A 24,078-nucleotide genomic window follows, 5' to 3' on the forward strand; every position below is an offset into this window, starting at 1 on the left:
GAATATTCTTACCATAAAGTATTTTAAAAAAAATATCCACATTTTATAAAAATCAACAATTGTTATATCTTCAGTTCACTTTTTCTGTTCGTTTTTTTTTCAGTTATTCTAGAGATAAACATGTGATGACAGCTTCTATTTATTGAGTTCTCATTTCTGTCTTTACATGATAATTGAGGTGGTTGTGATGTATCTTTAGAAGACACATTTGAGGTTCTCTCTCTCTCTCTGTGGTTTATGTATTTATGCTTTTTATTGTTGCTGTTGAGTCTCTTAAATGGGGTTAGTCTGTATGTAGTGGAAGTGTGTACACTATATGAGGAAATGCAGGCATTTTCAGGAGTATATATTTTTAAATCTGTTTCAGTCCACACTTTGCTTATAACTTTCTGCAGCTTCTTTATACATTGTATTTCCTAAACCCAAGAGATTCTCTACATTTGCTTAAATATGAAATAGTTTTGAAGTCCTAAACCCAAGGAAGTTGTGTGCAGATCTATACTTAGAATTTTCTGCAATATGCCCAGCGAGGATGTTAACTGGAGCTCATTTATTTCTACTAGGACCTCCCCCAAAAATAATTAAAAAAAATCCACAGCACTTTCCCAAACTACTCATAGAAGAAAGATGCATTGCAACACATCCCACCAAAATCAAATCTCAGATTCTCCTGTTTGTGGAGACTCCACGACTGATGTACATGGCTTAAGGGGCTTATGCTGATAAATTATAGATAGACTAAGAACAGAGTAAAAGCAGCAGATATCAAGTTGAGAAACTGTTTTTGCTCACAATGTCAAGAGGTACTGGCAGTGGGGTGCTGTCTCATGCTTGCTTGGAGGGAACGATTTAGAATAGCTACGCACTTTCAATACATTTCTTGTAAAGCACAACCCTTCTCACCTTTTAATTGGATGTAATTATTAGCTAGAAGTGTGAAAAAATGAACAGCATTGTATACTACAGGAAATTTATAGAAATTGTTTGTCTACATAGAGAGTGGAAGGTAGTTTTAGGGGAAATAGGACAAAGGTGCAAACACATCATCTTAGAAGTGAAAGGAAAGGAAGGAGGTGTAATTGGTGCTCAGCCTCCAGCATGCTTTGCATCGTGCATGGGCCATGCTGAGAAATTTAACTGGAGGAAGCCAAAGGAGGGATATTCACGCAGACTATGTCCTTATATTAAGACACAAGCCTCTGTAGCTTTCATACATGGGGACAGAGAGAAGCAGGAATGCAGAGAAAGAGCAACAGCAATCCTCCTTGAAAGCACAGTTTGGAGCAGCAGGATAATATATTCCCTGCTGCTGCCTAACTTGGGGCATAAACTAATCACAGAATAAGTAATGTGTTTATTTTAGCATGGTATTTTTGAAATGAGAATTGATCTTAAAGTTTTCAAGTGTGTTAAAACTATTGGTTTTCCTCTTGGAAAATGTTTCCTTCCCTTCACCTGTATATTTAATCACATGCATATAACATGATACATATATTTACTATAATGCATAGTGAATTTTAGTACAAATAGATACAATTACAGCTGGTAAATAATTGTCTACTGATAAAAGAATTTTATAAGAGCAAACATAGTTACTAGTGTACCCCTTCATTGAAGACAAGACAAAAGTACAATATAACCAGTCATAAAGTATGTAGAAAAGAAAGAATTTGTCATAAACCAGCACACATCTCTGGGGAAATGAGTTCTAATGCTTCATTTCATAATGGAGGATTTTTATCAGACTCTAAGTACTTGCAGTTAAATGGCAGCAGATCACTTTGCGTGGTTTCACTATGGTTAGATAATTGCGCCTCTGAAGCATATGACCCTGCTCACCGCTTGGGTACTATGAACTGAATTATACTAATGTCAATAGTAATTAACTTCACTGGAGAATGTATCAAATTTTTATACTTTCAAGAAAGTGAAGCAACTTCTATGTTTACAAAAAACCTTCCCAATACCTTTTAAATATCTTGTAAGCATAAGAAGTTTGGTGCTACTAGAGAAATTAAGAGAGGAAGGCACCTCTCAGACTTCCTAAGAGATAAATTGTATAATGAAAGATAGGTGTTCCTTTTAACTTCTCAAGTAAGATATATTCCAAAAATCATTCCAGTTATTCCAGTAGCTTGCTGTTTTCATACAGCCAACAGAAGATTTCAAAAAATACTTTTCCTGACATCACAGACTTTCTGAGCCAAGAAAATGTAAAACAAGTAATAAAGATTCAATTGAAAGGTCTTTTCAAGCTTTCTAGAGAAAAAAGAGTTGTATAACTTTTTTAATTTTTTTTAATGTTTTTTAGGACATTATGTTATATGTTGACACAGGGGATTTAATAAACATGTTGACATTAAGAACAATTATAGAAGTAATGTGGAATACCATTCCACAATTCTCCACCACCCCCACCCCCGGCTCTATCTGTAATTTGTATCAACAAACACTCTACTACTGTCTCATAGCTTTTCAGTCTCTCTGCTTTCTTGGCACGCAGCTTTCCTATAGATAGAAATTTATCCAAAGCTTTTTAGGACTCTATGAAGTTACAGTCTTAGAAAAAGAAATGTGCAACAAGATACCATCATCAAATTAAATGCTATAGAGATTCTTCAGATGTACTGAGTTCTCCCTCTAGTTAGAATCATACCACATTTGTTCTGATGTACTATTTCACAGTAGTAAAATTGTGTGTCCGTTCTCCAGGGAGGTATCGCCTGATTAGTAGGAAAATCGATGACCAAATTTTGGCAAAGGCCATTGAAAAAATTTGGTGTGAGTCACACAGCCTGCCAATCCCTCACCACGGAGGTGCATGCAGACATCCCTCTAATCCTAAACAGGATGCTGCAGCCCCCTTCTCCTTTCTTTTTACCCTTTAGAGAGATACCACAATATTTTGTTGCAAAAATAAAAGGCTAATCTCAGAAGTGTTTATATGTTTTAATAACATTCTGAATTTCACATAAAATTTCTCCTTGAAACAATTTACAAATTCATAAATCTAGGCCATAGGTCTGGCCACCACCACTGTGCAGCTGCCCAGCAGTGCTGCTCAGTGGCAGTTTACTCACAACCCTTTACTCTGATATGGCCGAAGAAAAGGCACCTTGCAGCAGAGAGTACAGAAAAAGGGCATCTGAGAAACTGTCCTGTAGAGGTTTTGGTAAGTACCAATTTGGTTATCTGACCCAACAACTGGTATGGTTTGTTTGTGACATTATGTGTCTTTGGTACTTTTGCACCATCGTTTCATGTGGCTTCTGCAATGTCTGAGCTGGTAAGAAAGCCTTAGATGGGTGTCTGAGCACTTAGCTATCTTCAGAAGGGCTAAGCTTGCCTCTCAGGTGAAGTTTGGAGACTGAAGAGAAGTTGGGAGCATCTGAATATGGATTGTCATGTTGTTCCATGTATAGTAAGTTACCACTTATGAAGGCTGACAAGTCACATATATTTTATACTGTCTGCGGTCAGCTTATGGAATTATTAGAACAGTGTGTTAAACATGATTTTCAAAGTGATTTCAGTATGTTTTCCAATCTAAAGGTAAAAGAAAATGGGCTTATATTCTTTTAAGCATCTGGGAGAGATAAACACATATGCTTAGTGTACCTGAAAAAGCCATGCTGCCATAGCTGTTAAAAGAAAAATAGAAGGAGGATAATATGTGCACATTTCCCTTGTAGAGTTACTGCCAAAATATATTTCTCTGCTTTTATCTGAGTCTCATTTAGCTGTGTAGTATACTCTTTGTTCAAATTTAATGCTGCTTCTTTATAAAGTGATTTTTAGACTGCAATCTGAAGCTGGAAACTGGAAACCCCAACAGAAGTAATTGAAATATTTTGGCAATTACACACCGCATTTTAATCTTTTTTTTTACATTGCCATTTACCAAGTAACATTGTGACAAGCTGTTAACTGAGTTAAAGGCATATGCTAATCCTGTTGTATTTAACACATTCATCTGTCATCACATTCTGCTGTCATTTTATCCATTATATCATGTTTATAAAGTCAGTACAAATGTTCCATAAATATATATGTATTTCTCTATCAATGATATCTTTCAAGCCACTTAACCAGTCAGAATACATTGCCCTTATGTAACGGTGTTTTTTCCTAAGCGTTGCATATTCTGTTACCAATAAAGAAGTCAGCAGGTAATTAATGGAAGTTCATGTTATATTTAATTTATGTTCCACCAGGACAACTAAAGCTTTAGAGGCAGAAATATTTTTTATATTTATAAGTTATGACAAAACCAGTAACAATGAATTTATAAACTGATTGTTAAAGTTAGCTATATTAGCCTCATAAAATAGACCTGTGAGGCAGCTGTTTCTTAATACATAGTCCTTTTCCTATGTCCTAGAAAAATAAGTCTAGAAATGTTATTTGCAGGAAAATTAATGTAAATTTAATTCACATCTATGGATATATTGACTAAAAATATCAAGTTAAACATTTAATTCTACTCAGACCTGCCTAAAAAATGATTTCAATAATAAATAAGAATTCAAGTTTTTAACCTATTTTCCAAAAATACTTTTCCATTTTCTTCTCTTCAAAATTTGCTTGAGTCCAGTCAATAAAACATCTTAGTGCAAAGGAACTAAATGACTGTCATAGCAACAACAACAACAACAACAACAAATTGTAATATTTTAGAGATGTAAAGGTCTAATATTGTTCTCTCACCCAATATATCTGTTTGCATATTTGTTATATTTATTTTTATGGAATAAATAATGGTATTTCAGGTTTAGCACCTCAGAAATTCACTCATTTTGAGAACGGACAGCACACTTCTAATAAGATTTACAGCTGCGGTTTACATTTTTTCAGAAAAAATCTGTCATCACAGAGACAATTCAGACTTTAAACTTAGGGGATATTCCAATGATTCCTTAAATAACATGGAGTACATTGTTGGAAAAGATGATTGTGCTGCTATTCTAAAACAATATTAATCATCGATGCCAGAATTTCACAAAAGTTGGAGAATGAATTATGGTGTACAGGATTTGTGGAGCTCTGATATATTGATAGTTGTTTATGACACATTTATATCATGAAAGAGAGAGATTTGACAAGGCTATTATTACACATAGACATAAGTTGTGATTATCAGTATTTAGTTACAGAGACATGCCCATTTAAGAGAAACCACATTTCATTACAATACAGACACATGTTCAAAACTTCCTGTCTTAATTTTTCAAGTGGAATAAGAAGAGTATTTAAAGAAAGTCAGTCCTTTTAAACTTCTGATTCCAGTTGAAGGGTTTATTGATTAAATACTAATGAATGGAATTAATAGGGTTATGTTTTAAAATCAGTGCATTATTTTTCTTAAAAAAAAAAAAATAATCGCTTTTTGAGCTTCTGATGTTCTGCCAAGGTTCCAATGCTGTCACTAGATTCCTTATTCACTTAATTATTGTACTTTAGTTAGTAGAATTTCATAGGTTATGTTTCTCAGAGTTCAAAAGTTTATTCTGGCAATAAACTGTCATTATAGCTAACACTGAAAACTGAATTTCTCCATTTATACTAAAGTTTTCTACTTTTTTTTTCTCTGTATATTGTAGACAATGAAATATATATAGACAGGCAATGCAATTTTTTTCCATGTCACAATGAATAATTCCATTCCAATGCTGATTCAACTTGTGTTTTCAAATGAGAACGCCAACATGAAACATATTGGCAATGGAAGCAATCGTTTTTTAATCATTAAAATCTATGAACACAGCTGAGCTCTAACTATTTAAGTTATCACTTCAAAGCATTAAGCAGGTGAAATATATAAGAAATATGATCTTTCCAAGGAGACTAGAAGACCCCAAGAGATTCACAGCATGTCTCACTAGGGTCACTGGGAAAGTTTATACTAAATATGTTTTAAATGTTCTTCCTTATCCATATGGTATTTAGTACCAACTGTTTAAAATAAGTACAGGAAACAGAAAAGGCATTTACAATCATGGAGGATGATACAAAATGCTTTCTCTGATGCTCTTGCACTGCTAAGAGCACAAGACTATCACTTCAATGTTCCATTAATTCTACATTACACTGAAGCACATTCTTAAGCAATCATAGATAAAATTTGTCAAATAATACTTCTTTTTCCCAGTTAAAGCTTCAATTTCCAACATTAATTTTATGCTAAAAACCCCACAAAACTTATTTTTAACTTATGAGGAACAATATATCATTATATGCATTTGAAAGCTTAAACAAGAACCCCATGACCCTCCCCACAAATGATGAGATCTGATATAAGCATAATACTGAAAATCACTTTTTGTTTTCCAGATGCATTTGTTGATAACAAGGTCCCTAATAATTGATCACAATCTTAAAAAAAGTTTTAGGTTTGTCCCTGATTTACTGTAAGACCATCATGTTGTTAGACAAAACCCAAAGAGATATTGTGGTCATACAGATGGAATCATAAACACCTTATGACTGTCAGTCATAAAGACTGAAAAACCCATTTCTTAAATTTTCCACTTTCCATTCCTCTTCAGTCTGGACTCAGTCATGTAGGTGATATTGTCTACAAGAAAACAAAACAGATATTCAGTAACTAACAATTTTCTTTGATACCTCCCTACGAATGGCACAGATAAGAAAGAGGTACAATTTTGGGCTCCTCTCTTCAAAAGAGACTGAGGTGCTGGAGAGTGTCCGGAGACGGGCAGTGAGGCTGGTGAGGGGTCTGGAGCACAAGTCTTGGCAGGGGCGGCTGAGGGAACCGGGGTGTTCAGCCTGGAGAAAAAGGAGGCTCGGGGGGGCCTTATTGCTGCCTACAGCTGCCTGAGAGGGGGTTGTAGGCACGTGGGGGTCGGTCTCTCCTCCCAGGTAACAAGTGACAGGACAGGAGGAAATGGCCTCAAGTTGCACCAGGGGAGGGTTAGATCGGACGTTAGGAAAAATTTCTTCACTGAAAGTGAGGTCAAGCAGTGGAACAGGCTGCCCAGGGAAGTGCTTGAGTCTCCATCCCTGGAAGTATCTAAAAGATGGGTAGATGTGGCACTTAGGGAAACAGTTCAGTGGTGAACTTGGCAGCACTAGTTTTATGTTTGGACACAATGATCTTAAATTCTTTTTCAACCTAAATGATTCTATGAGTCTATACAGTCTAATTGATTCAGCACTGAAAGGCAGGAACAGAAATGAAATTATTTTTGTGTCTCTTACCGTGAAATAGGTGGAAGTTATTTTAGTCTTTTTATGGTACACAATCATTCTATAAAAATCTATTAAATCTTTAGATTTTAAATATTTAGAAATTCAGAGCAACAACAGTTCAGGCCTATTGCTCTGTAGTTGGTATGAATTACATGTGAATGCTTGCCAACTTGTGCATTTCCGCTGACATAGAAAAGATAAACATTAGAAAGTGCTTTCTGTATCTCATCAAACAAGGATGACCATTCTTCCCCAGTGCAGAGGAGTCGAGCTGTTAATGTCAGGCTGAGTCACATATTTACCCAATGCCAACTCAGTTTGAAGCCCCACTGACAGATGAATTAAATTAGCCACCACCTGCAGGTTTAATTTAATGGTTCCATCTTGCTTTCTACAGCTACCTGAAATGAGGTTGTAGGAGGAGGGGGGGGGGGCGGGGGGCGGCGGGTTAGGTCCCTTCTCCCAAGTAACCAATGATAGGACAAGATGAAAGGGACTCAAGTTACTTCAGGAGAGTTTTAGATTGGATATTTGGATTTTTTTTTCACTGAAAAGGTGGTCAAGCACTGGAACAGGTTGTCCAGGAAGTGGCTGAGTCACCATCCCTGGTGGTGTTCAAAAATGCATAGATGAAGTGCTTAACAACATGGTTTAGTGGTGGACTTGGCAGCCCGAGGTTAATGGTTGGACTTGATGATCTCAAAGGTCTTTTCCAACCTAAATGATTCTATGATTCTGTGATTCTAGGTAAACAAAATCATTAGAACTACATTAAGTTTCTTGTTCTGTACAAGCTTTTGTACAGATTTGAACTTGAACTCACTGTACAAGTTTCTTCAATACTGAGTATTCACGTATTTTTCTTGTACAGTTTAAAAAACGCAGGGAGTAATGCAATTTATTCCAGTAGATGTATTTCTGTTATCCAAACTTTCTCCATGATTTTCACAGTAGAACTCTCCCCTCAAATCCTACTATTCATTTCATCTTATTGTAAGCACCTGCCCAGCTAATGGTATATATTTGATGTATGTGTATATGTATACACACCTATATGTATGTACATAAATGTACATATAACTCATTTTAAAAACCAATGTATAACTTATTTCTGGTTTTCTCTCCTTATTGTCATTTATTCTTTACCCATTTTGCCAATCAGCAAGCTGTTCTGTTTCACTGCTGCTCTTAGAGACAAATCTACAGCCATTTGTAACGCAAAAGGAGAGTTACAGATCTCTTCCCTCAGCTCTGACCCTGGGCCAGTTCTGCCAGACAACTGGACAGCAGCACAGAGGTTTCTGAGACATCAGGTAAGGGAAGAAAGAGCTCCTGTGCAGTCATGGAGAGTCACACGAGGGAGTCTGATCTGTATCATTTTACCTGTTTCAACATAAATCATACATTCTTTATGCAACAGCATTTAAATAATATAGAATACATTTTCTCTTTCTGTACTTGCTAGAAAAACCTTAATTTAATATCTATTGTTTAAACCATAAGTAGGGATCTGCACAGAAACCAGGATACTGTATGAACATCTTTTTATGGGTTTTCTCCACATTTTATGGAAAACAGAGGGGGAAAGGGAAGCGTGTTCACTACCTTTTCCAACGCCTCCTTCCACATTCAATAGAGATAAGAAAAAGCACCAATCACCTGTTTTGCTGACTGACCTTCTATCTGAATGCCATACCTCATGTACTTTTCTTTTGCCAATATATTAAAATGAATTGATGTGCAACTTAAACATGATAATAGATGTGCATGTAAATGTTCTGAATCCTACAAACGCTGTAATCTGCACTATTTTCAACCTTCCATTTTGCTTGGGATCTCAAGTGTCTCAGCATCATATGTGTGTTTAGAAAAGAAATTTTAACAAGTTTCCTTAGTAATTGGAACCTCTGCGATTCCCACAGTAATTGGGATCTCTGGGCTGGTAATGTATTTACAGATAGAAAATAAGTAGGGCATAACTGAAAAAGACTGTGAAAATTAATACAGTGCAGTAAAAGGCAAACTCATGTATACATCTCCTCCCCTCAACTCTGCTTGCTTTGAAGTTGTCAAAAGAATTTATAGCTCCTTCCTCTGGCCCTGTCATTCCTTCCCTCTGAATTCCCTCTACTATACCAAAGGCCATCTTTCCTCCTTGCCTTTCAGTCTCAGTCCTCCCCAATACTCACTAAGCTGCTAGCTAAAAATGGTGTTCTTATTTTACTTGCCCACTAGATAGTTCTGTCCATCCTCCCATGCTGTCCTTTGTGGCTGGGAAACCATCTTGATAATAAAATATAAAGCCACTTGCTTTCTTTCTGTAAAATTATTTTAAAATTCCACTTAACTGCAATGTATCCAGTAAGCAAGTAATGAGTAGACAGGTGGTGAACAAAGACGTTTACCTTTATGTATTTAATAAAAAGACAAAGAAATATGTCTAAGGGGAAAAAGAAACATGTAAATTGTTAAAAAGCCCCATGTATTTATATGTGAAAATCTTCTCACATTTTACTTCATTTCCTCCAGGTTGACAGAAAGTAGCACATAATATGCACTTTGTTCATGGATTCTTTTGAAGACGAGAAACCCAGCAGTAAATCTTCAGTTTCAAATAGCCATATTTTCTGGCGTATTTTGCAGAAAGCAGTGCCATTTGCTTACATGCCTTGTGTGCATCCAGCCGCAGGTGACCCTGCCACCACAGGTATGTGATGACACACCTTTCTTCAGTTCCTGATAACGCACAAGCAGTCCCTGGGGTCGCTGCTGGGAACCTCTGGCTGCTTGGTGATTACCTGTGTTGTAAAACAGACTTACTCCTGACCTGATTGCAAAACCAAACAGGCTGCTTTCTGGTCAGGGAAGAAAAAAACCCAACTTCTTTTCCCCATTTGCCCATTTGCTTTTCTCTTTCTTGCCAGCACAGGCAGACTGCTTGCTTTTCTTGAAACAGCCCACTAACGAGAACACAGAAAAAATACTCACTGAGTATCTGTAGAAAAACAGTAGTTCTTCTGGTTTTAACCACACAAGCCTATGCCTGATCCACTGCAGTGAGGTCTGTCTGCTCTCTAGAAGGTTATTCTCTTTCCTTGTTAAGAATTATAGCCACATATTAAAGCACAATAAAGACAAACACTTCGGGCAAAGCCATATATGTAAAGCCTGCTATTTCTAAGTCCTTATTTTAGCATTTTTAAGTTTTCACTTGTCATCCCAGATTTTTTTAACAGAAAACAAATATCTGAGAATGCTATCCTTAATAAAAATAGATTAATTATATTTTCTTGATACTTAAGAAGAGTTATTTATGAAAGAAAACGATAGAGATTAATCCAATCATGCCAATAAATGATTGCTCATAATAAATATACCCTGCTAATGATAAATATACTGAACAACAAATAATTTTGAAGTTATTGTTAAGAAAGTTTTTCACTGTAAGGTTGTAATATTTTTGTTTTAAAATTATATCATCTGTCTTGGAATAGGAATACTGAATAGTAGAGAAAGAAAGGATAGTGTGGAATTACAAAGGAAATCTAGAAGTGGATATTAATGGGCTGTAAAAATACTGTTATAGTGGTTCTTATTTTTGTTTTGTTTCCCATGAATCCCAGGGTAGTATTTTCAGATATAACTAATTTTCCACAAATATCAATATAAGGTTTGTTACTGATATTAAACGGAAACAGGCCTGCCAAGTCCTGTTGTAAAAACAATTGTTCAATGGCATTTTTTCTGCTTCCTTGTTAGATCAGACACGCCACAGGTTAAGTGAGGGCACCCCCAAAGAGGAGTGCAGAGGTGTAGGTACCACATGGAGGGCTCGCAATAGTGGAGATCTGTGCTCTTCATCCTGGAAAAGGTCACAGGACCTTATTTACTGGTGAGTGCCATCCTGGTGGGTTCTCAGGCAGATCTGGTTATTTGGTTGTTGTTCCTTATTAGAAATGTCAGGCCAGCATCAAACTGCTCCAGAAGTCAGGGAACTGATCTACTGCAGTTTGGCCCTCCAACCAAGAGGTGACTTGGCTTTTACTTCTTCCTTGTTTACCTTATTCCATACTTTTACATGTGTAGAATAAGCAAAGATTAGCTCCAGCTGCACCCTCTCACATCATGATCCCTTACTAGGAATATTAAATAGTATTTACCTGTTCTAGCCAGTGTGCTTGCTGGCAGAAACCTGTAAAAGAAGGGTTTGCTGAAGTTTATAGAGTCATGCACTACATGCAAAGATGATGAACTGCACTTTGTGTTAGCAGGCTGGGGAAGTGGTGGGAAGTCATCAGGACTGAGGTGTAGACTGCAGCCCATGGGTAGGGCAAAGTAATCCCAAGGACTTGTTCCCTCGGTGTTCCTCATTAACTTCTGTGATGCTGTGGGGCACACTCAAAAGCTGTGGCAAATTATGGCCAGGGAATTTTGGCCCAAAGGTGCTGAAGACAGTGTTGTTGCCTAGGTACTGGATGTGACACCTGTGTCCCCTGGCCCCTTTCTGCCTGAGATAGCTTCCACAGGGGCTTCAGGCAAGCTCTTCCTGGAGTTACTTAGCACTTGGATAAGGATTGCAGAATTTTGTGTGAAACAGTAACCGTAGGCAAGCTGTTTGCATTTGGTTAGGCAAAAAGGCTACTTATTTCAACAAGCCATGGCAAAATATAGATTACTTTTTTCTCTTTACATAGTATTTTCATGCATATATTGCTGAATGCCATTGTAATATAGCATTCAGTAAGTTTATTCCAGGAAGTGAGAGCAAGTTTTTGCAATATTCCTCACTTACATAGAGGAAACAGTCAAAATCACATCTCTGGAAGAATTTTCTGGTAGTAAAATGATCTTTCCATTGAATCTTTTTTATCACCCCTGTAGGATAATTTCAGTTTAAAAAAGCCTCATTTCATGATGCAGTACTCAAATTTTGGTCATATTCTGGATTCTGCCTTGGGACAATAGACTCTAATGTAGGAACAGAACTCAAACAGATCAATGTTTTCTAGGGCAACAGTGGGAACCTTGGCTGAGTTGGGCAGTGAAGGACCTGCTGCTCCAAGGCTGGCATGAACAGACTTTGCAGGTCAGTGGCCTCTAGGCTTGCAGAAGAAAGCCTCAGCCCTGCTGAAAAATGCTGTGGGGTGAAGTCATCTGATTTTGGAGTAGCTGGTGAATGAAACTGTTTCTGCAGACATTTTCCCTGGCTGTGGGACTAGCAGGGAAGTGAGGAACCTGAGCATTCAGCTCACAACAGCCTCACCAGAAGTGAAGACTGTTGTTAGTTCATCTTTTTGCCAGAAAGGAAAGAACAACATGCTTATCTTCAAAAACAGCCTGTTAGTCATATGCTTCAGCTCAGTATCCCCAAGACAAAATTTTCTGGAGATAGTTGTTTGGTTTTCTATTGTACATTACTCTGTCAGAGAAAAAAAAAATATTTCTGCAGTTATATTCTGACTATCCCTGCCTGATACACAACAGTTATTTTACTTTGTTCTCTACTTTTACAGAGTTCTATAAGAGTTAATTATAAACATCTTGAAGTCCGTATACTGTCATTTGAAAATGCAATCTTTTTTTTTTTTTTGTGGCACTCATTCCGATAACAAGACATAAAATACTAACAGTATGAGCAGTTTCCAATTGCTTTCTTGGCTTTAAAATCATGTTTTTAATTTCCGAGTATGGGGAAGAAAACAAGTGAAAGGCAAGTTGAAGTTTAAAAAACCCAAAAAAGTCAAGGAAGCCATAAGAGGATCCTGATGTAATTATTCTGACATTTTCTGCCTCATAATCTATTATCACCTTCTACTGGGTGTTCATTCACCTCTTGCAACTTGAATGTGTCCTTGAGGTTTGTAGCTTTATCTAGATGCCAGTCTGCCAATTCTGTGCTCTTTAAAGTGGAAAGTCTTAAAACACTGTTTTTCATTTATGCTAAGAGCTGAGCTGCATGGGGAGTAAAAGTCAGGTGGAAAACAGAGCTTTAAAGGATATGAAAGAGTAGAATTGCCTTTGATTTGACACTAAAAATTAGGGCTTGAGCTCTGTATGATCTGGGATTCATGGTAGGGGTATGGGCCACGGGGTTCAGGCCAAAAGAATAAAAGTAAGCTTTTTGTTCCTGAAAAAATTATGTAGTAGAAAAAGAAAATACATATTGTGTTTGCTTTCAGCTTTCTGAGGAGCTCCATCCTGACCAAGCAGCAGTGGGAGCAGAGGCACAAACCAGCCATGAGGCTGCGGGCTGGGAGACCTCCTGCAGCCTGGGTGTCGGGGGGCATCCTGCCAAACCAGGAAAGGGCTGCACAGGCTGTACTGGTCCTTGCTGGCTCCCTGGCAGTCTGGCCTTTGAAACAGCTGCTTTCCTCAGTGGCTGACTTAGCTGAAAAATCGAATGGCCCCATGCAGAGCTCAGACTGCTTACAGGCAAATTATAAACAGGTTTATCAAGCAGAGCACAGCCTGATTAATAAAATTATATTACTGTTACAGGTCCTGTTTCCAGAGTCTGAGCTGCATTAAAATTCAGAGGACATGTCTTGGGGCTGCTATCAATGATATAAATTGGAATACTTCTATAGAGGCTGTTTGTAGGCTGAAATTTAGAATATCGTTCTGATTTTTTTAACCTACAGAAAGGTCAGTAATGACTTTGAGGTTACTGATATACACACCTAAATTCAACTCTTACTACCTTCCTTCTCCCCGTACCCTCTGCCCCTTAAAAGCTTATCTTTGTCTTGACAAGGGTATGTTTAAGTTGTTTTCATTCTTACAGGCTTATTGCAAAAGCCTGATTATTGTCATTTGACATATACAGAGAGGTCAGTCAGTGTTTTATCTTTCTTCATTAGAAACACTTCTTTTTCCTAAGGTTGTCATCTAGCAGTCATAAAGAAAATGGACATGAGCATTTACTCATACTCAAGCAGTACCTGGAATGGAAGGCAGCTCTCTCAGACATTACTGATCTTAAACTAGCCTTGTAGAGTTAAATAAATGAAAAGGGTCAAATATTTCAGCACTTTATATTTCATTTAAATAATCTTCCAAAATGGCTTTCTTTACTATATCTAAACTACTGACTCAATTTTCCTGTTCAGCAGTAATAAATGAAAACGTAAATGTGAAGTGTTACACGTTCAAACATGCATGCATGCAGTGACCATGTGAAATCAGCTGTTCCCACCACGTAGTACAGAGCAGTAGCTCATTGAAACACAGCATTACTTTGGACACATAAATGGAAGAATCCAGTACAGATACCATTAAAGACAATTTTAAAACACCTTATATTGAGGTATGGGTTATGTACACAGCTCTGGAGATAGTTAAAAGATGTGTAGATGCGGTGTTTAGCGACATCGTTTAGTGGTGGACTTGGCAGTGCTGGGTTAATGGTTGGATTTGATGATCTTGAAGTTCTTTCCAACGTAAAAAGTTCTGTGATTATACATGCACAATCATGTGAAAATATATGTAGACTTCATTGTCTTGTACATGTAATATGCAACATAACACTTATTTTCTGGAGCTCTGAATGTATGACTGCCTGCATTCACCCAGTACCTCCTCCTTTTTGCTGCAGCCTCTGATCCAGCACTGCTTCACTTCTAATGTTACAGTGATCAGATGAACCTCACAAAAAACATGCTTGAAGAGTAAAATTGGGCAAGTACATAGAAAGTCAGAGATGTTTTCTTTATTAATTTTCCACATGCAGTTTGTTCAAATTTGGGGTGTAGGGAAATAAATATATGGTCTGTAACCTCAGTGTTTAGAAAGCTAAGTAAATCAAGCTTGATTGTAGACTAAGCCATAACCTTTCACTTGCATTCTCTTGGCAAAAAATGCCACAAAATCATTTATAAGATTCAGGTTCACTGGAAGAATTTCTTAACTTACAATATCTATCTGAACTACTGTGGCAAAAAAAAATAAATATCTGGCAGACTCAAAACCTACAGTTTGTTTCCTTAATTTAAGATGTTACTTCATTTAAAATTTACTTTGATTTCTTATAGGAAACATTTATTTGGATTTGTTGAAACATTTGGTAGATAAACTAATTTCTATTTTCCTTTCTGTGGTCTTCGTCAGATTTTTTATCTTAGTTGTTCAATTTCCAATTTACATAGATGATAAAAAGAATTTCTTTGAGAAAAATGTCTTATTTGAATGAGCACAGTATTATGTATAAAATCTGTAGACTGTATATGATGGAGTACAAAAGGAGATAGTAGGGAAATAATACTGGATGAAATTCAATAAATTTTGTTGTACTGGGTCGCATGAACTCTGCCAAAACAGAATTCTAGAGAGGAGAAACAGAAAGAAAAGTGGAGAAGAAAAGCAAAGAGTCAGAAGTGCTGTAACACATATTGACGGAATGAAGAGCGTACACTGACTTTTGTCATGTTCGTAGGCAGGAGCTGAAACTGAGAGCTGGCTTGAACAGCCAGGCTAGCACACAGAACATACACGAATTACACGGTAGGAGGGTGGCCGGGCTCCTTATTCCTGTGTTTCTGTACACCAAAAAGTTTTTTGAAATCAGGGAACATGCAAATAACCTTGACTGGTGCCGTCATGTCCCAGTGACCTAGATTTTTTCTGTTGTCTTTGATTCTTGCATCCTGCTGAGTTGTTACCCTTCCCAGCATACTGCAAATCAGTAAGTATTGGTTAAGCAGGTTAAGTATTTTGCAAATACCATTTGTGACAAGACAGAATCAGACCCTCAAACCTGCCAGGGTAATGGGGAGCAATTCGCTCAGAGTTCTCAAAGGACTGATGCTGTGACTAATTCTTAATACTTTCCTACTTTGATTGCCAAAGTCCTTATCTTCTGATTGACCTCACTGAACCACCACAGTTACTTGCTGCTTTAATTAAAGGCAGTTTTAAGTGGCCCTCTGTAGACCGGATCTGCACTAGATAGAAGTTGATATGACAGACCTGTCTTGATCTGGACGGAGGTATATCATGAACATCACTTGAGGATCCGTTGGCTTTGAGTTGGACACAGTCATACTGCTCCGGTAAGTGCTACTAAGACAAGAGGACCATTTATGTAAGTGAAGGATGCAGGAGATGCATCTCTGATTAGCAGGCCCATCGTAGAGGTAACTTCTGTGGTTTTGTTGATGTTATTTTCTCTGAAAAGTCTTATATACTTGCTGCTGTGCACATTAACCATGTATATGTGAGCACGTGAAAGAATCGTATCTGTTGCTAATAATGGCTCCTTTGTCTCTTAAGTAAAACTGCAAACTTGTATAATCACAGTGGCTAATGCAGATAAAAAAAAGGCTCAACAGCCAAGAGTAAGGGATAGTTTACATATTCCTCTAAGTCTTAAGTGATTTGTAGGAGCACAGAATAGCTACAAGTTATTTTTAGGATATGTCAGACTATTGTATAAATATTTATGTACTCACAGTCTCTTATCTCCTGTGAGAGTTTCCGGGGTCACTATTAAAAGCTAACAGGGAGGACGACTGCAGGAAGCCCTTTGGCTTTACTTCTAGTAGATCTGGTGTGACTATCAAGGTGCAAAAGAGGTGAAACCTGATCTTGGCCAAGTAGGAACTTCTGAGCTCAGTGAACAAATGCCTGGGCCAGCATGCTGCAGGTCCTGCCCCATAAATTAACAAAGACAGCCCGACAGGGATGGTAGAAAGTCTGCTGGGGGTCAAAGAGAAAGGTACAACAGAATAGGGGCAACTTGCTGAACAGGGGAATCATATGCTGACTGCAGATGTTGGTCTCTACTCCTTGACATGTGGCTGTTAGAGAAGTGCAGTCAATGCCAGAGCTCCATCACCAAAGAAGCCAGGGAGAGGAGAAGGTCCTGGTACATTTTGGCAAGAACCAACAGAGACCCCAAGGCTGTTTCAGGCCAGGGAAACAGAAAGCCAGAGAGGGTGTTGATTTCAGGTAGCAAGCACCACAGAGATCTCAGGGAATGCCATTTCATCTGCACTATCTATCACCCTCCTCAGACAGGCTCTCCTGAAGTTGAGAGAAAAAAGGTAGAAAAACAATTTAATAATCAGCACTTACTAGTAACCTTAAGATTGTCCTTACCTACATGCTATTTCTTTGATCATATTTTTTAAATTCATTGCTTTCTTTGAATTAGTTTTATTCACATTTATTTATCTTTTATGTCAGTGATATGTCAAAGGCTCACTTCAATATATAGAAAGAGTGAGTCTTCACAGAACAGTTCACTAGATATGCCAAGAACCATAATAAAAGATTTTGCACAATGCCACAAGTACTGCCTTTAAATGGACATCCATCCTTAAAAAGATCACAGGCTGGAAACATCTTCAATATTTGCTATAAGCAGAAGGCAGAAGCTTGAGCAATTTCTCACTGGGAGTCAGAAGATGCTTGAAATTTGCATTACTTGTCTGGATGATTGTCCATTGACACAGCCTGACATTTATTTCTTAGACAATCTCTGAAAACAAACTCCTCAGAAACACAAATGTTTTATGGCAATGTAACAATCAATAATGAATGCCAAGTATGTAGGTTATTTTGTTATTTAGTTTGAAAGAGAAAAATGAACACTCATTCAGCATGGATCACAATTAGAGATGGGCTGAATAATCACATCTCGTAAAGCAGCAAACCCATGGTTGTAAGGAGAAATTATTGTTAACTCTTTTTCTCTCTGCTTTGCCCCATCTCTGTTGCTGTCTGATTTTCTTGACAGTTCTGTCCTCTGAACACTGTGAAACAAAAAGTATAATTTTCTCAAAACTCCACATCACCCTTCAATTCAAACTTAAAATCTTAACTTTCCATGCCCATTTTCAAACAATTTCATTGTCAAAATTAGTGTACTTGTGAAGAAAAGAGAGCCGATGAAAACAAACTAAAAAAAAAAAAAAAAGAAAAAAAAAAGACTAGTATTTCTAGGAGAGTGGACTGGTATTGGTTGATTTGTGATACATATTTATGTTCAGTGTGATCTTGTTTCTCTGTTTTCTTTTTTATCCTGTTCAAAAGTTTTGCATCTATGGTAAAGCTAGTAAATTTGGAGAATAATGAGAAGCAAAGAAGTGAGAATTGGTAGAGTAAGAATAAAAAGCTCTGATTCAGCACATTCACACTCTAAGCTGAGATGTGAAAATTCACAGGGAAATTATTTTGACACAAATCTTCAAGAGAACTTGGAATTTTTAAATGTATATATAATGCTTAGGCTGAGAGAGAGAAAAAAATTCTCAAATGTACTTTTTCAGTAGTTGTATTCTGAGAAGCAAGGATGCTGGAGAAAAATCTGGAAGGAGACTTGAGGACAGGGAAAAGGTAATGAAAAAAAAAAACACATCAGCCTTGGGAGTGGCAAGGAATTTGTTTTCATGAGTAATCCTAGATTTCAATCTCTTTTTTTTCTGCTTATTTCACTGTTAGTTCAAGCCAGTCTTGTAAAAACTGAAAAATTTATCTACTCAATCAGACCTCACAAAATACAGGAATAAAGATGGCAGTTTTAGAGAATTTGTCTGGGCTATGAGAGACCAGCACACATCCTCATCTAGCACAACAGACCCGAACCCACAACATCGTTGTCCTATAACAGTGACTTTAGCCCTTAATTCAGGTATATTTAAGGTGTGTGTGAGTCTTAACTTTGTATACTCAAATTTAATAGGTACACATTCACTAAGTTATAGGGATTGTTTATCCCTCCCTAAAAGGGAGGATTTAGGTGTTTGTTGCTCTTCTGTACATTTCAGTGTGCTGTACATAGCATGGAGGTTTTTGAGGGTAGTCCACCAACACAGACTGGTTCAAGCCTCAGGAATAACAAGGACTATGCCTTAAATCTTAGGAATTCTGTTGAATTTCCTAGCCATTTTGTTACTGAGTGGACAAGCGGAATTAATCTTTCTTTTTTTTTTTTTAATGGAAAATAGTCTTAGTTGAGGTGCACAGCTTTAGGAAGTAGTAGATTATGAGCTATGGCTGTGTTATGAATTAGAAGCAGAGCTAAACAGGTATTTTCACAGACACAAACGAGGCGTATGAAACACCAACACCCTCAGCATTTCTTAAACATCCTATTTAGGCTGTTCTAGACCTTTGTAGACTCCATACCTCAGTGTCTGTATTTCCCTGTGCAGAAAAGTGGCTGCTCCATTTATGCATAGTCTCTCCATGCCTAGAGATAATTTCTTGTCCACTAAACAGAACTGAAATGAGAAATAAACTTTTGGTAATAAAAGGAGAAATTGCAGGGGGGAAAAGAGCTTCTCTAGGACCTGGTAGTGGATTAAGAAATCAGTTTGCCACAGCTCAGGTATAATTGTCTGCAGTACTTATCTATCAAACCAGACTTTAGTGTCAATTTCTTTGTAGATTTTTCTTTTCCTACGCTTTGTTTAAAACTGGATTTCAGTCTTAGCTTTCATTATGACAGAAAAACATCAGATCTGACAAATTGGACTAGAAAAGTGAGGGTTATTCTGTTCGATACTGAGTAACTCAGCCCTGAGGAAAAGAGACTCCCTTTAAGACAGAAGGTTTTTTATTACAGAGGAGCAAAGCCACAGAGAGATTTCTTTTGGAAATCCATGCTTTTCTGAAGAAAGGCAAACAAGTTGCAGAGACACTACCTGCAGGTGAAGATGTCTTCTAAACATCCAGGAAAGGCTAGCCAAATTGGATTTGTCTGATATTACTATGTCAATTTTTATTAAAATGAACACTTAGAAATAATAAGAAAGTTTGATGATTTTGGGTAGAAAAACATTAAAAATATTACATCGGCACTGCTACGAATGTCTTAAACCATCCAGACTCAGAGGTTTTTAAACTTCATTTCAGTGCTTTCCTGTGGCCATGGCTTTACTGCTGGGGATACTAATGGGGTGAAAAAGACTTTAACTGTCTTTAGAAGATTCATCTGGACAAATCTTATCTTCTCCAAAATCAATTACTACACTCGCTATTGTCTACTGAATAATACATAAGTGCACCAAATGTAATTCCATTGATATCTGGTGATTTCTTCATCCCTGTGAGGGAGATTTTTTTTTTACTTTAACAGCTCATGATTTATACTAGTGAATAGATTGTTTCTTAGTCCCCAAAGAGTCTTCACAAACAACTCTGGCCTCTCCGACCACACACTTCTATCCTTATCTATAGCTACAGCAGCACATTAACATGCTCAAACAATAGTTCATAGACACCAGTGTCGCAGCAGAAGTGCTTTCATGTGGTTTGGTTGAAAGCTTTTCTCTGAGGGATAATCATATTCCTAGTCATTAAGAAGAAAGAAAAAGAAATTAAATTCATTTCAGCTGTATTGAGACAGAAAAGAAAAAATTGAAGAGGGTGGCTGTTCAATTTTAGTAGGTGTTTGTCTCCAATAATATATAAATTCTGCTTCACTAAAGCCCACATTTTCCATAAATTACTGCCATGTCCTATGGCAGAAGTAGATTCCTCAGGCTTTTTCTGTTTCCTGGTTAGCCCATTCTGTCCCATGGGAATTTCCAAGGATATCAGATTTCCTTCTTTTTTGATGAAGGGAAGCTCTGAATAAGCACAATCCAGGCACCAACACTGAACAAAAGGTTAATGCTCAGTTGGTTTTCAGACTAATCTATGAATGGCAATCAGCTGTCACAATGTTAGTGACATGGTGCTTGAACCAGGTCCCAGAAGATTCCACAAGATCCACGTTAGACACCTCACTAACTGTTCTGTAATACCAAGGGACATCAGAATGATGCTGAAAACATCACACTAGTCAGGGAGGTGAGCTAGCTAAAGAAAAACAATGAAGATGGGACAGTGCCTCAAATAGCACCTTGTTGCAGAATTTCAACACCTCCCTCTAGCCTGTGGGGGAGTATCGTCGTTTTCCTCCTCTAAGACGATCTGAACACACATTCTATTCCCAAGAGATTGCCTTGGATTCACTCTGTTGGTAGCACAGATGTCTGCCACCCGCGCGTCTCCCTTTCTTCAGGACACACCGTCTCCCCGGCCCCCAGCTCCTGATCCACGCGTTGATCTCAGACAGCTGCAAGGGTTCTGCTCTCTTTCTTTATGAGTGAGCAGCTGTTCAAATTTGGGTGCTGTAGGTGTTCATCTATTCCCATCCACATTTTCTCTTTGAAAACTCGGTTTAAAAGTTTGAAGCTTTCTCTGATGTAGTGTAAAAGAAGTAAAAATTATAAAGCTGTCATTCTAGCAATAGAAGTAATAATGTATCTATAGACAATTGATGTACTGGAATGTCATCAAGACCCAGTTAAAACATTAGTAGAGACTATGCAGGAGTACTCTAATGGTGCGAGTAAATTGAAAAAAGTAAAGAAATGATGGTTCTGTTTGGTCCTATAGTTGGTCCACACTGGGTGGTTAAGTTATTTTGAAAAATCACTTACAAAAGTTCTCCTGTGTTCATTCTGTGCACAGTGTCCATGACCTGATACCAACTTCTGTTGTGAACCATTTTTACACCTGTGTAAAATGTAAATGTAAAAAGTTCTGGTTTCGTAGTTTTACATCTACTCCATAAAGGTGTAAATAATGTAAAGAAGCAGTGAATGCAATTTTAGTTATGTAGGCTATATAAAAGGGAGGAGATGAGTTCATTTGTATATTGCACATTTCCCTTTCTAGCATAAATATTTACAAATATTTTAACTTTTGGAAGTCAGTGCTTTACAACTAGAGTTAAAACTACAGTGGAAGACTTTTTAAAAATTATTTTATTTAGATTATTTCAGTATACAGGAAGATGTTTGGAAAAAAATTCTAGAGCCGGTTTAACATAGTTGCAACCTGTAGATCCACTTGTCAAATCCCATTGGGATTTAAATTTTGAATTATAACTCACTTATAACTTTTCACTCATAACTCACTTAGGTTAGATCTTCAGGGGTTTTATGAACATCATACTCAAATAATTTGTCAGATGTCTGGTTAACACATAAAAATTATAGATGCTTGCATATGGACAATGAATACTTTTCATATTTTGTTCCTTTTTTTATGTAAAAGATTAATCCATAACTAGAGGTTTAAATGGAGGTTTTCAAAGTCTGAAAAGCACAGGTAGGATTGTAATTTTAGATCATATTTCAGTATGCTTTTTCTTTGTACAACATTGAAGAAAAAAAATAACAAAATATGAGAAAGTAATTGCTTCTTTTAAGAATGCATCATTTCATCTCCTTTCCACCTATTAATAAGCTTCCAGCCAAAATTGCCAAACAATTGTTTCAGTGATGTGGTAATATTTATTACAACTATTTTGCAGTAAGATTTCAACTGAAGCAGACCTGAAACATTAAACAACCATAAATGTAGATTGAAGAATAGTTGGATGTCAATAGAAGCAGTAAGAAGTATTTTTTAATAAGATTTTAAAAGTTTTACTACAATTTGGTGTTCTTTTAATTCATAGCCTTTAGTACTTTTTCTTGTAATAGGTTATATTTTAGTGCAAGTCTTGGAGATGCAACAAATGTAAATGAGTATTTTTAAAAAAGCATTAAAAGTCAAACATCTAAAGTCATTCAGAGTTTTTCACTACTCTGAAAAAGCAAGCAATTTGAAGGGAATTGCCACTTATTTTTGAAAGCACTGTGTTGCGAACAGCGTTATATCTTATCTTTGAAACATCATCCAACTCTGTCAAATAGCTAACGAGTTGTTGATTCAGGGGTCTGCATCACCCAAAAACTTGGCTCACAGATGGATCTTAGTTCTGTTTGACAACTTGTACTTTGTACCTGGGCTCTTTTTTGGTCTGAGCCAACTGGTTTTCTCCAGGGCAGAATTCAGTTGTTGGTCTAGCGATGGTTGACTAGAGATCTTTCCCAATCTGGGAGATCGATATGACAAGGACCCTGTGGCAGGGGCTCTCTGTCTCTGACCTTTGCAGGTCTCCAAAGTTAGTTCAACAGGCCTGTGACCCATGTAAGTGCCCACAGCAGCACCTTGGGTCACACCCGTGGCATGATATGGAGTAAATCCTTGATTCCATGCTATATAAAACTATAAAACACATTTCTGTTCTAAATTAAGCAGAAAAGAAAATGCAAATAAAGAGTAAGAATTAAAACTTCTGAGGGCCACAGCCATGCAGAAGAGGTCTGGATTCACCTGTGATCTTCAAAGCTTTTGGAAAGCAGACAGAAGCCAGTCTGCACTGCTTGGGAGGAGGGCAGGGGTGGTGGAAGGTGCACTTCTCGATGTAGATGTAGCCATAGGGATATACCAGTGTCAGGCTGGCATGGCCACAGCCCATTGGCATGTCTTACTAGCACAGGACAAAACTTGCTTTTGTTGATGAGAGGAGCTAAGTAGTTGAAATTACCTTCATATACTTCTAATCCCGATTTGCTTTCTGCCTGGGATACAAAAATGTGTCCCAAGAGCTTGTCTAATGAAAGCTCCCCTGGCCTGCCCTTCCTTTCTGTTGATTTAAATGCATTATATAGTTCAGAGGGGCAGGAGAACAGGGAAAGTTCTCACCCCACACATTGACGTGATAATTATGACCTATCCCACAGGTGGTACTCACTGAAACGACACAAGAGTGCGAAGCTCAGTGAGAAAATAGTCAGACTGCGATCGGCCTGGATTGCAAACATGTCACAGGAGCTGCAACTAGAGCTCTAAATCTGACATGCTTTGTTCCCACATGTGTTTCCAACACAATCCTCTCGTGGCTGCAGCAAGGCCCTTGGGGCTTTTCTCTCTTTGCGTAATTTTTCTGTATTAAAAATTATTATACTTATCAGATGTATTGATTGAAATGATAACTATGAAGAAGTTGTTAATAGCTCACTAGAGTGATGTTGTGTAAGAATTTAA

At 37.4% G+C, this 24,078-nt stretch overlaps 1 protein-coding gene across 9 annotated transcripts in view; it reads left to right on the plus strand.

Moving 5' to 3' along the window:
* Nucleotides 1-24,078, plus strand: part of LOC308056225 (uncharacterized protein) — a 121,440-nt gene that overhangs the window by 76,465 nt on the left and 20,897 nt on the right. For 4 of the 9 annotated variants that reach the window (XR_013924736.1, XR_013924737.1, XR_013924739.1 and 1 more), the window contains one exon: nucleotides 1-18,433. This exon is cut by the window's left edge. Coding sequence is in view for 4 of the 9 variants with exons in the window: in XM_080371245.1 (XP_080227371.1) it covers nucleotides 9,775-9,916; nucleotides 10,134-10,196; nucleotides 10,969-11,101; nucleotides 12,091-12,106 (354 nt within the window). In the remaining 5 variants the exon portion in view is untranslated. Of the gene's footprint in view, nucleotides 18,434-24,078 lie in introns of those variants that run through there. The other 5 variants (XM_080371243.1, XM_080371245.1, XM_080371242.1 and 2 more) reach the window with 5 other exon arrangements.

The sequence above is a fragment of the Falco punctatus genome, assembly GCF_963210335.1.
Source record: "Falco punctatus genome assembly, chromosome: 1".
In the NCBI taxonomy this organism is placed as follows: domain Eukaryota; kingdom Metazoa; phylum Chordata; class Aves; order Falconiformes; family Falconidae; genus Falco; species Falco punctatus.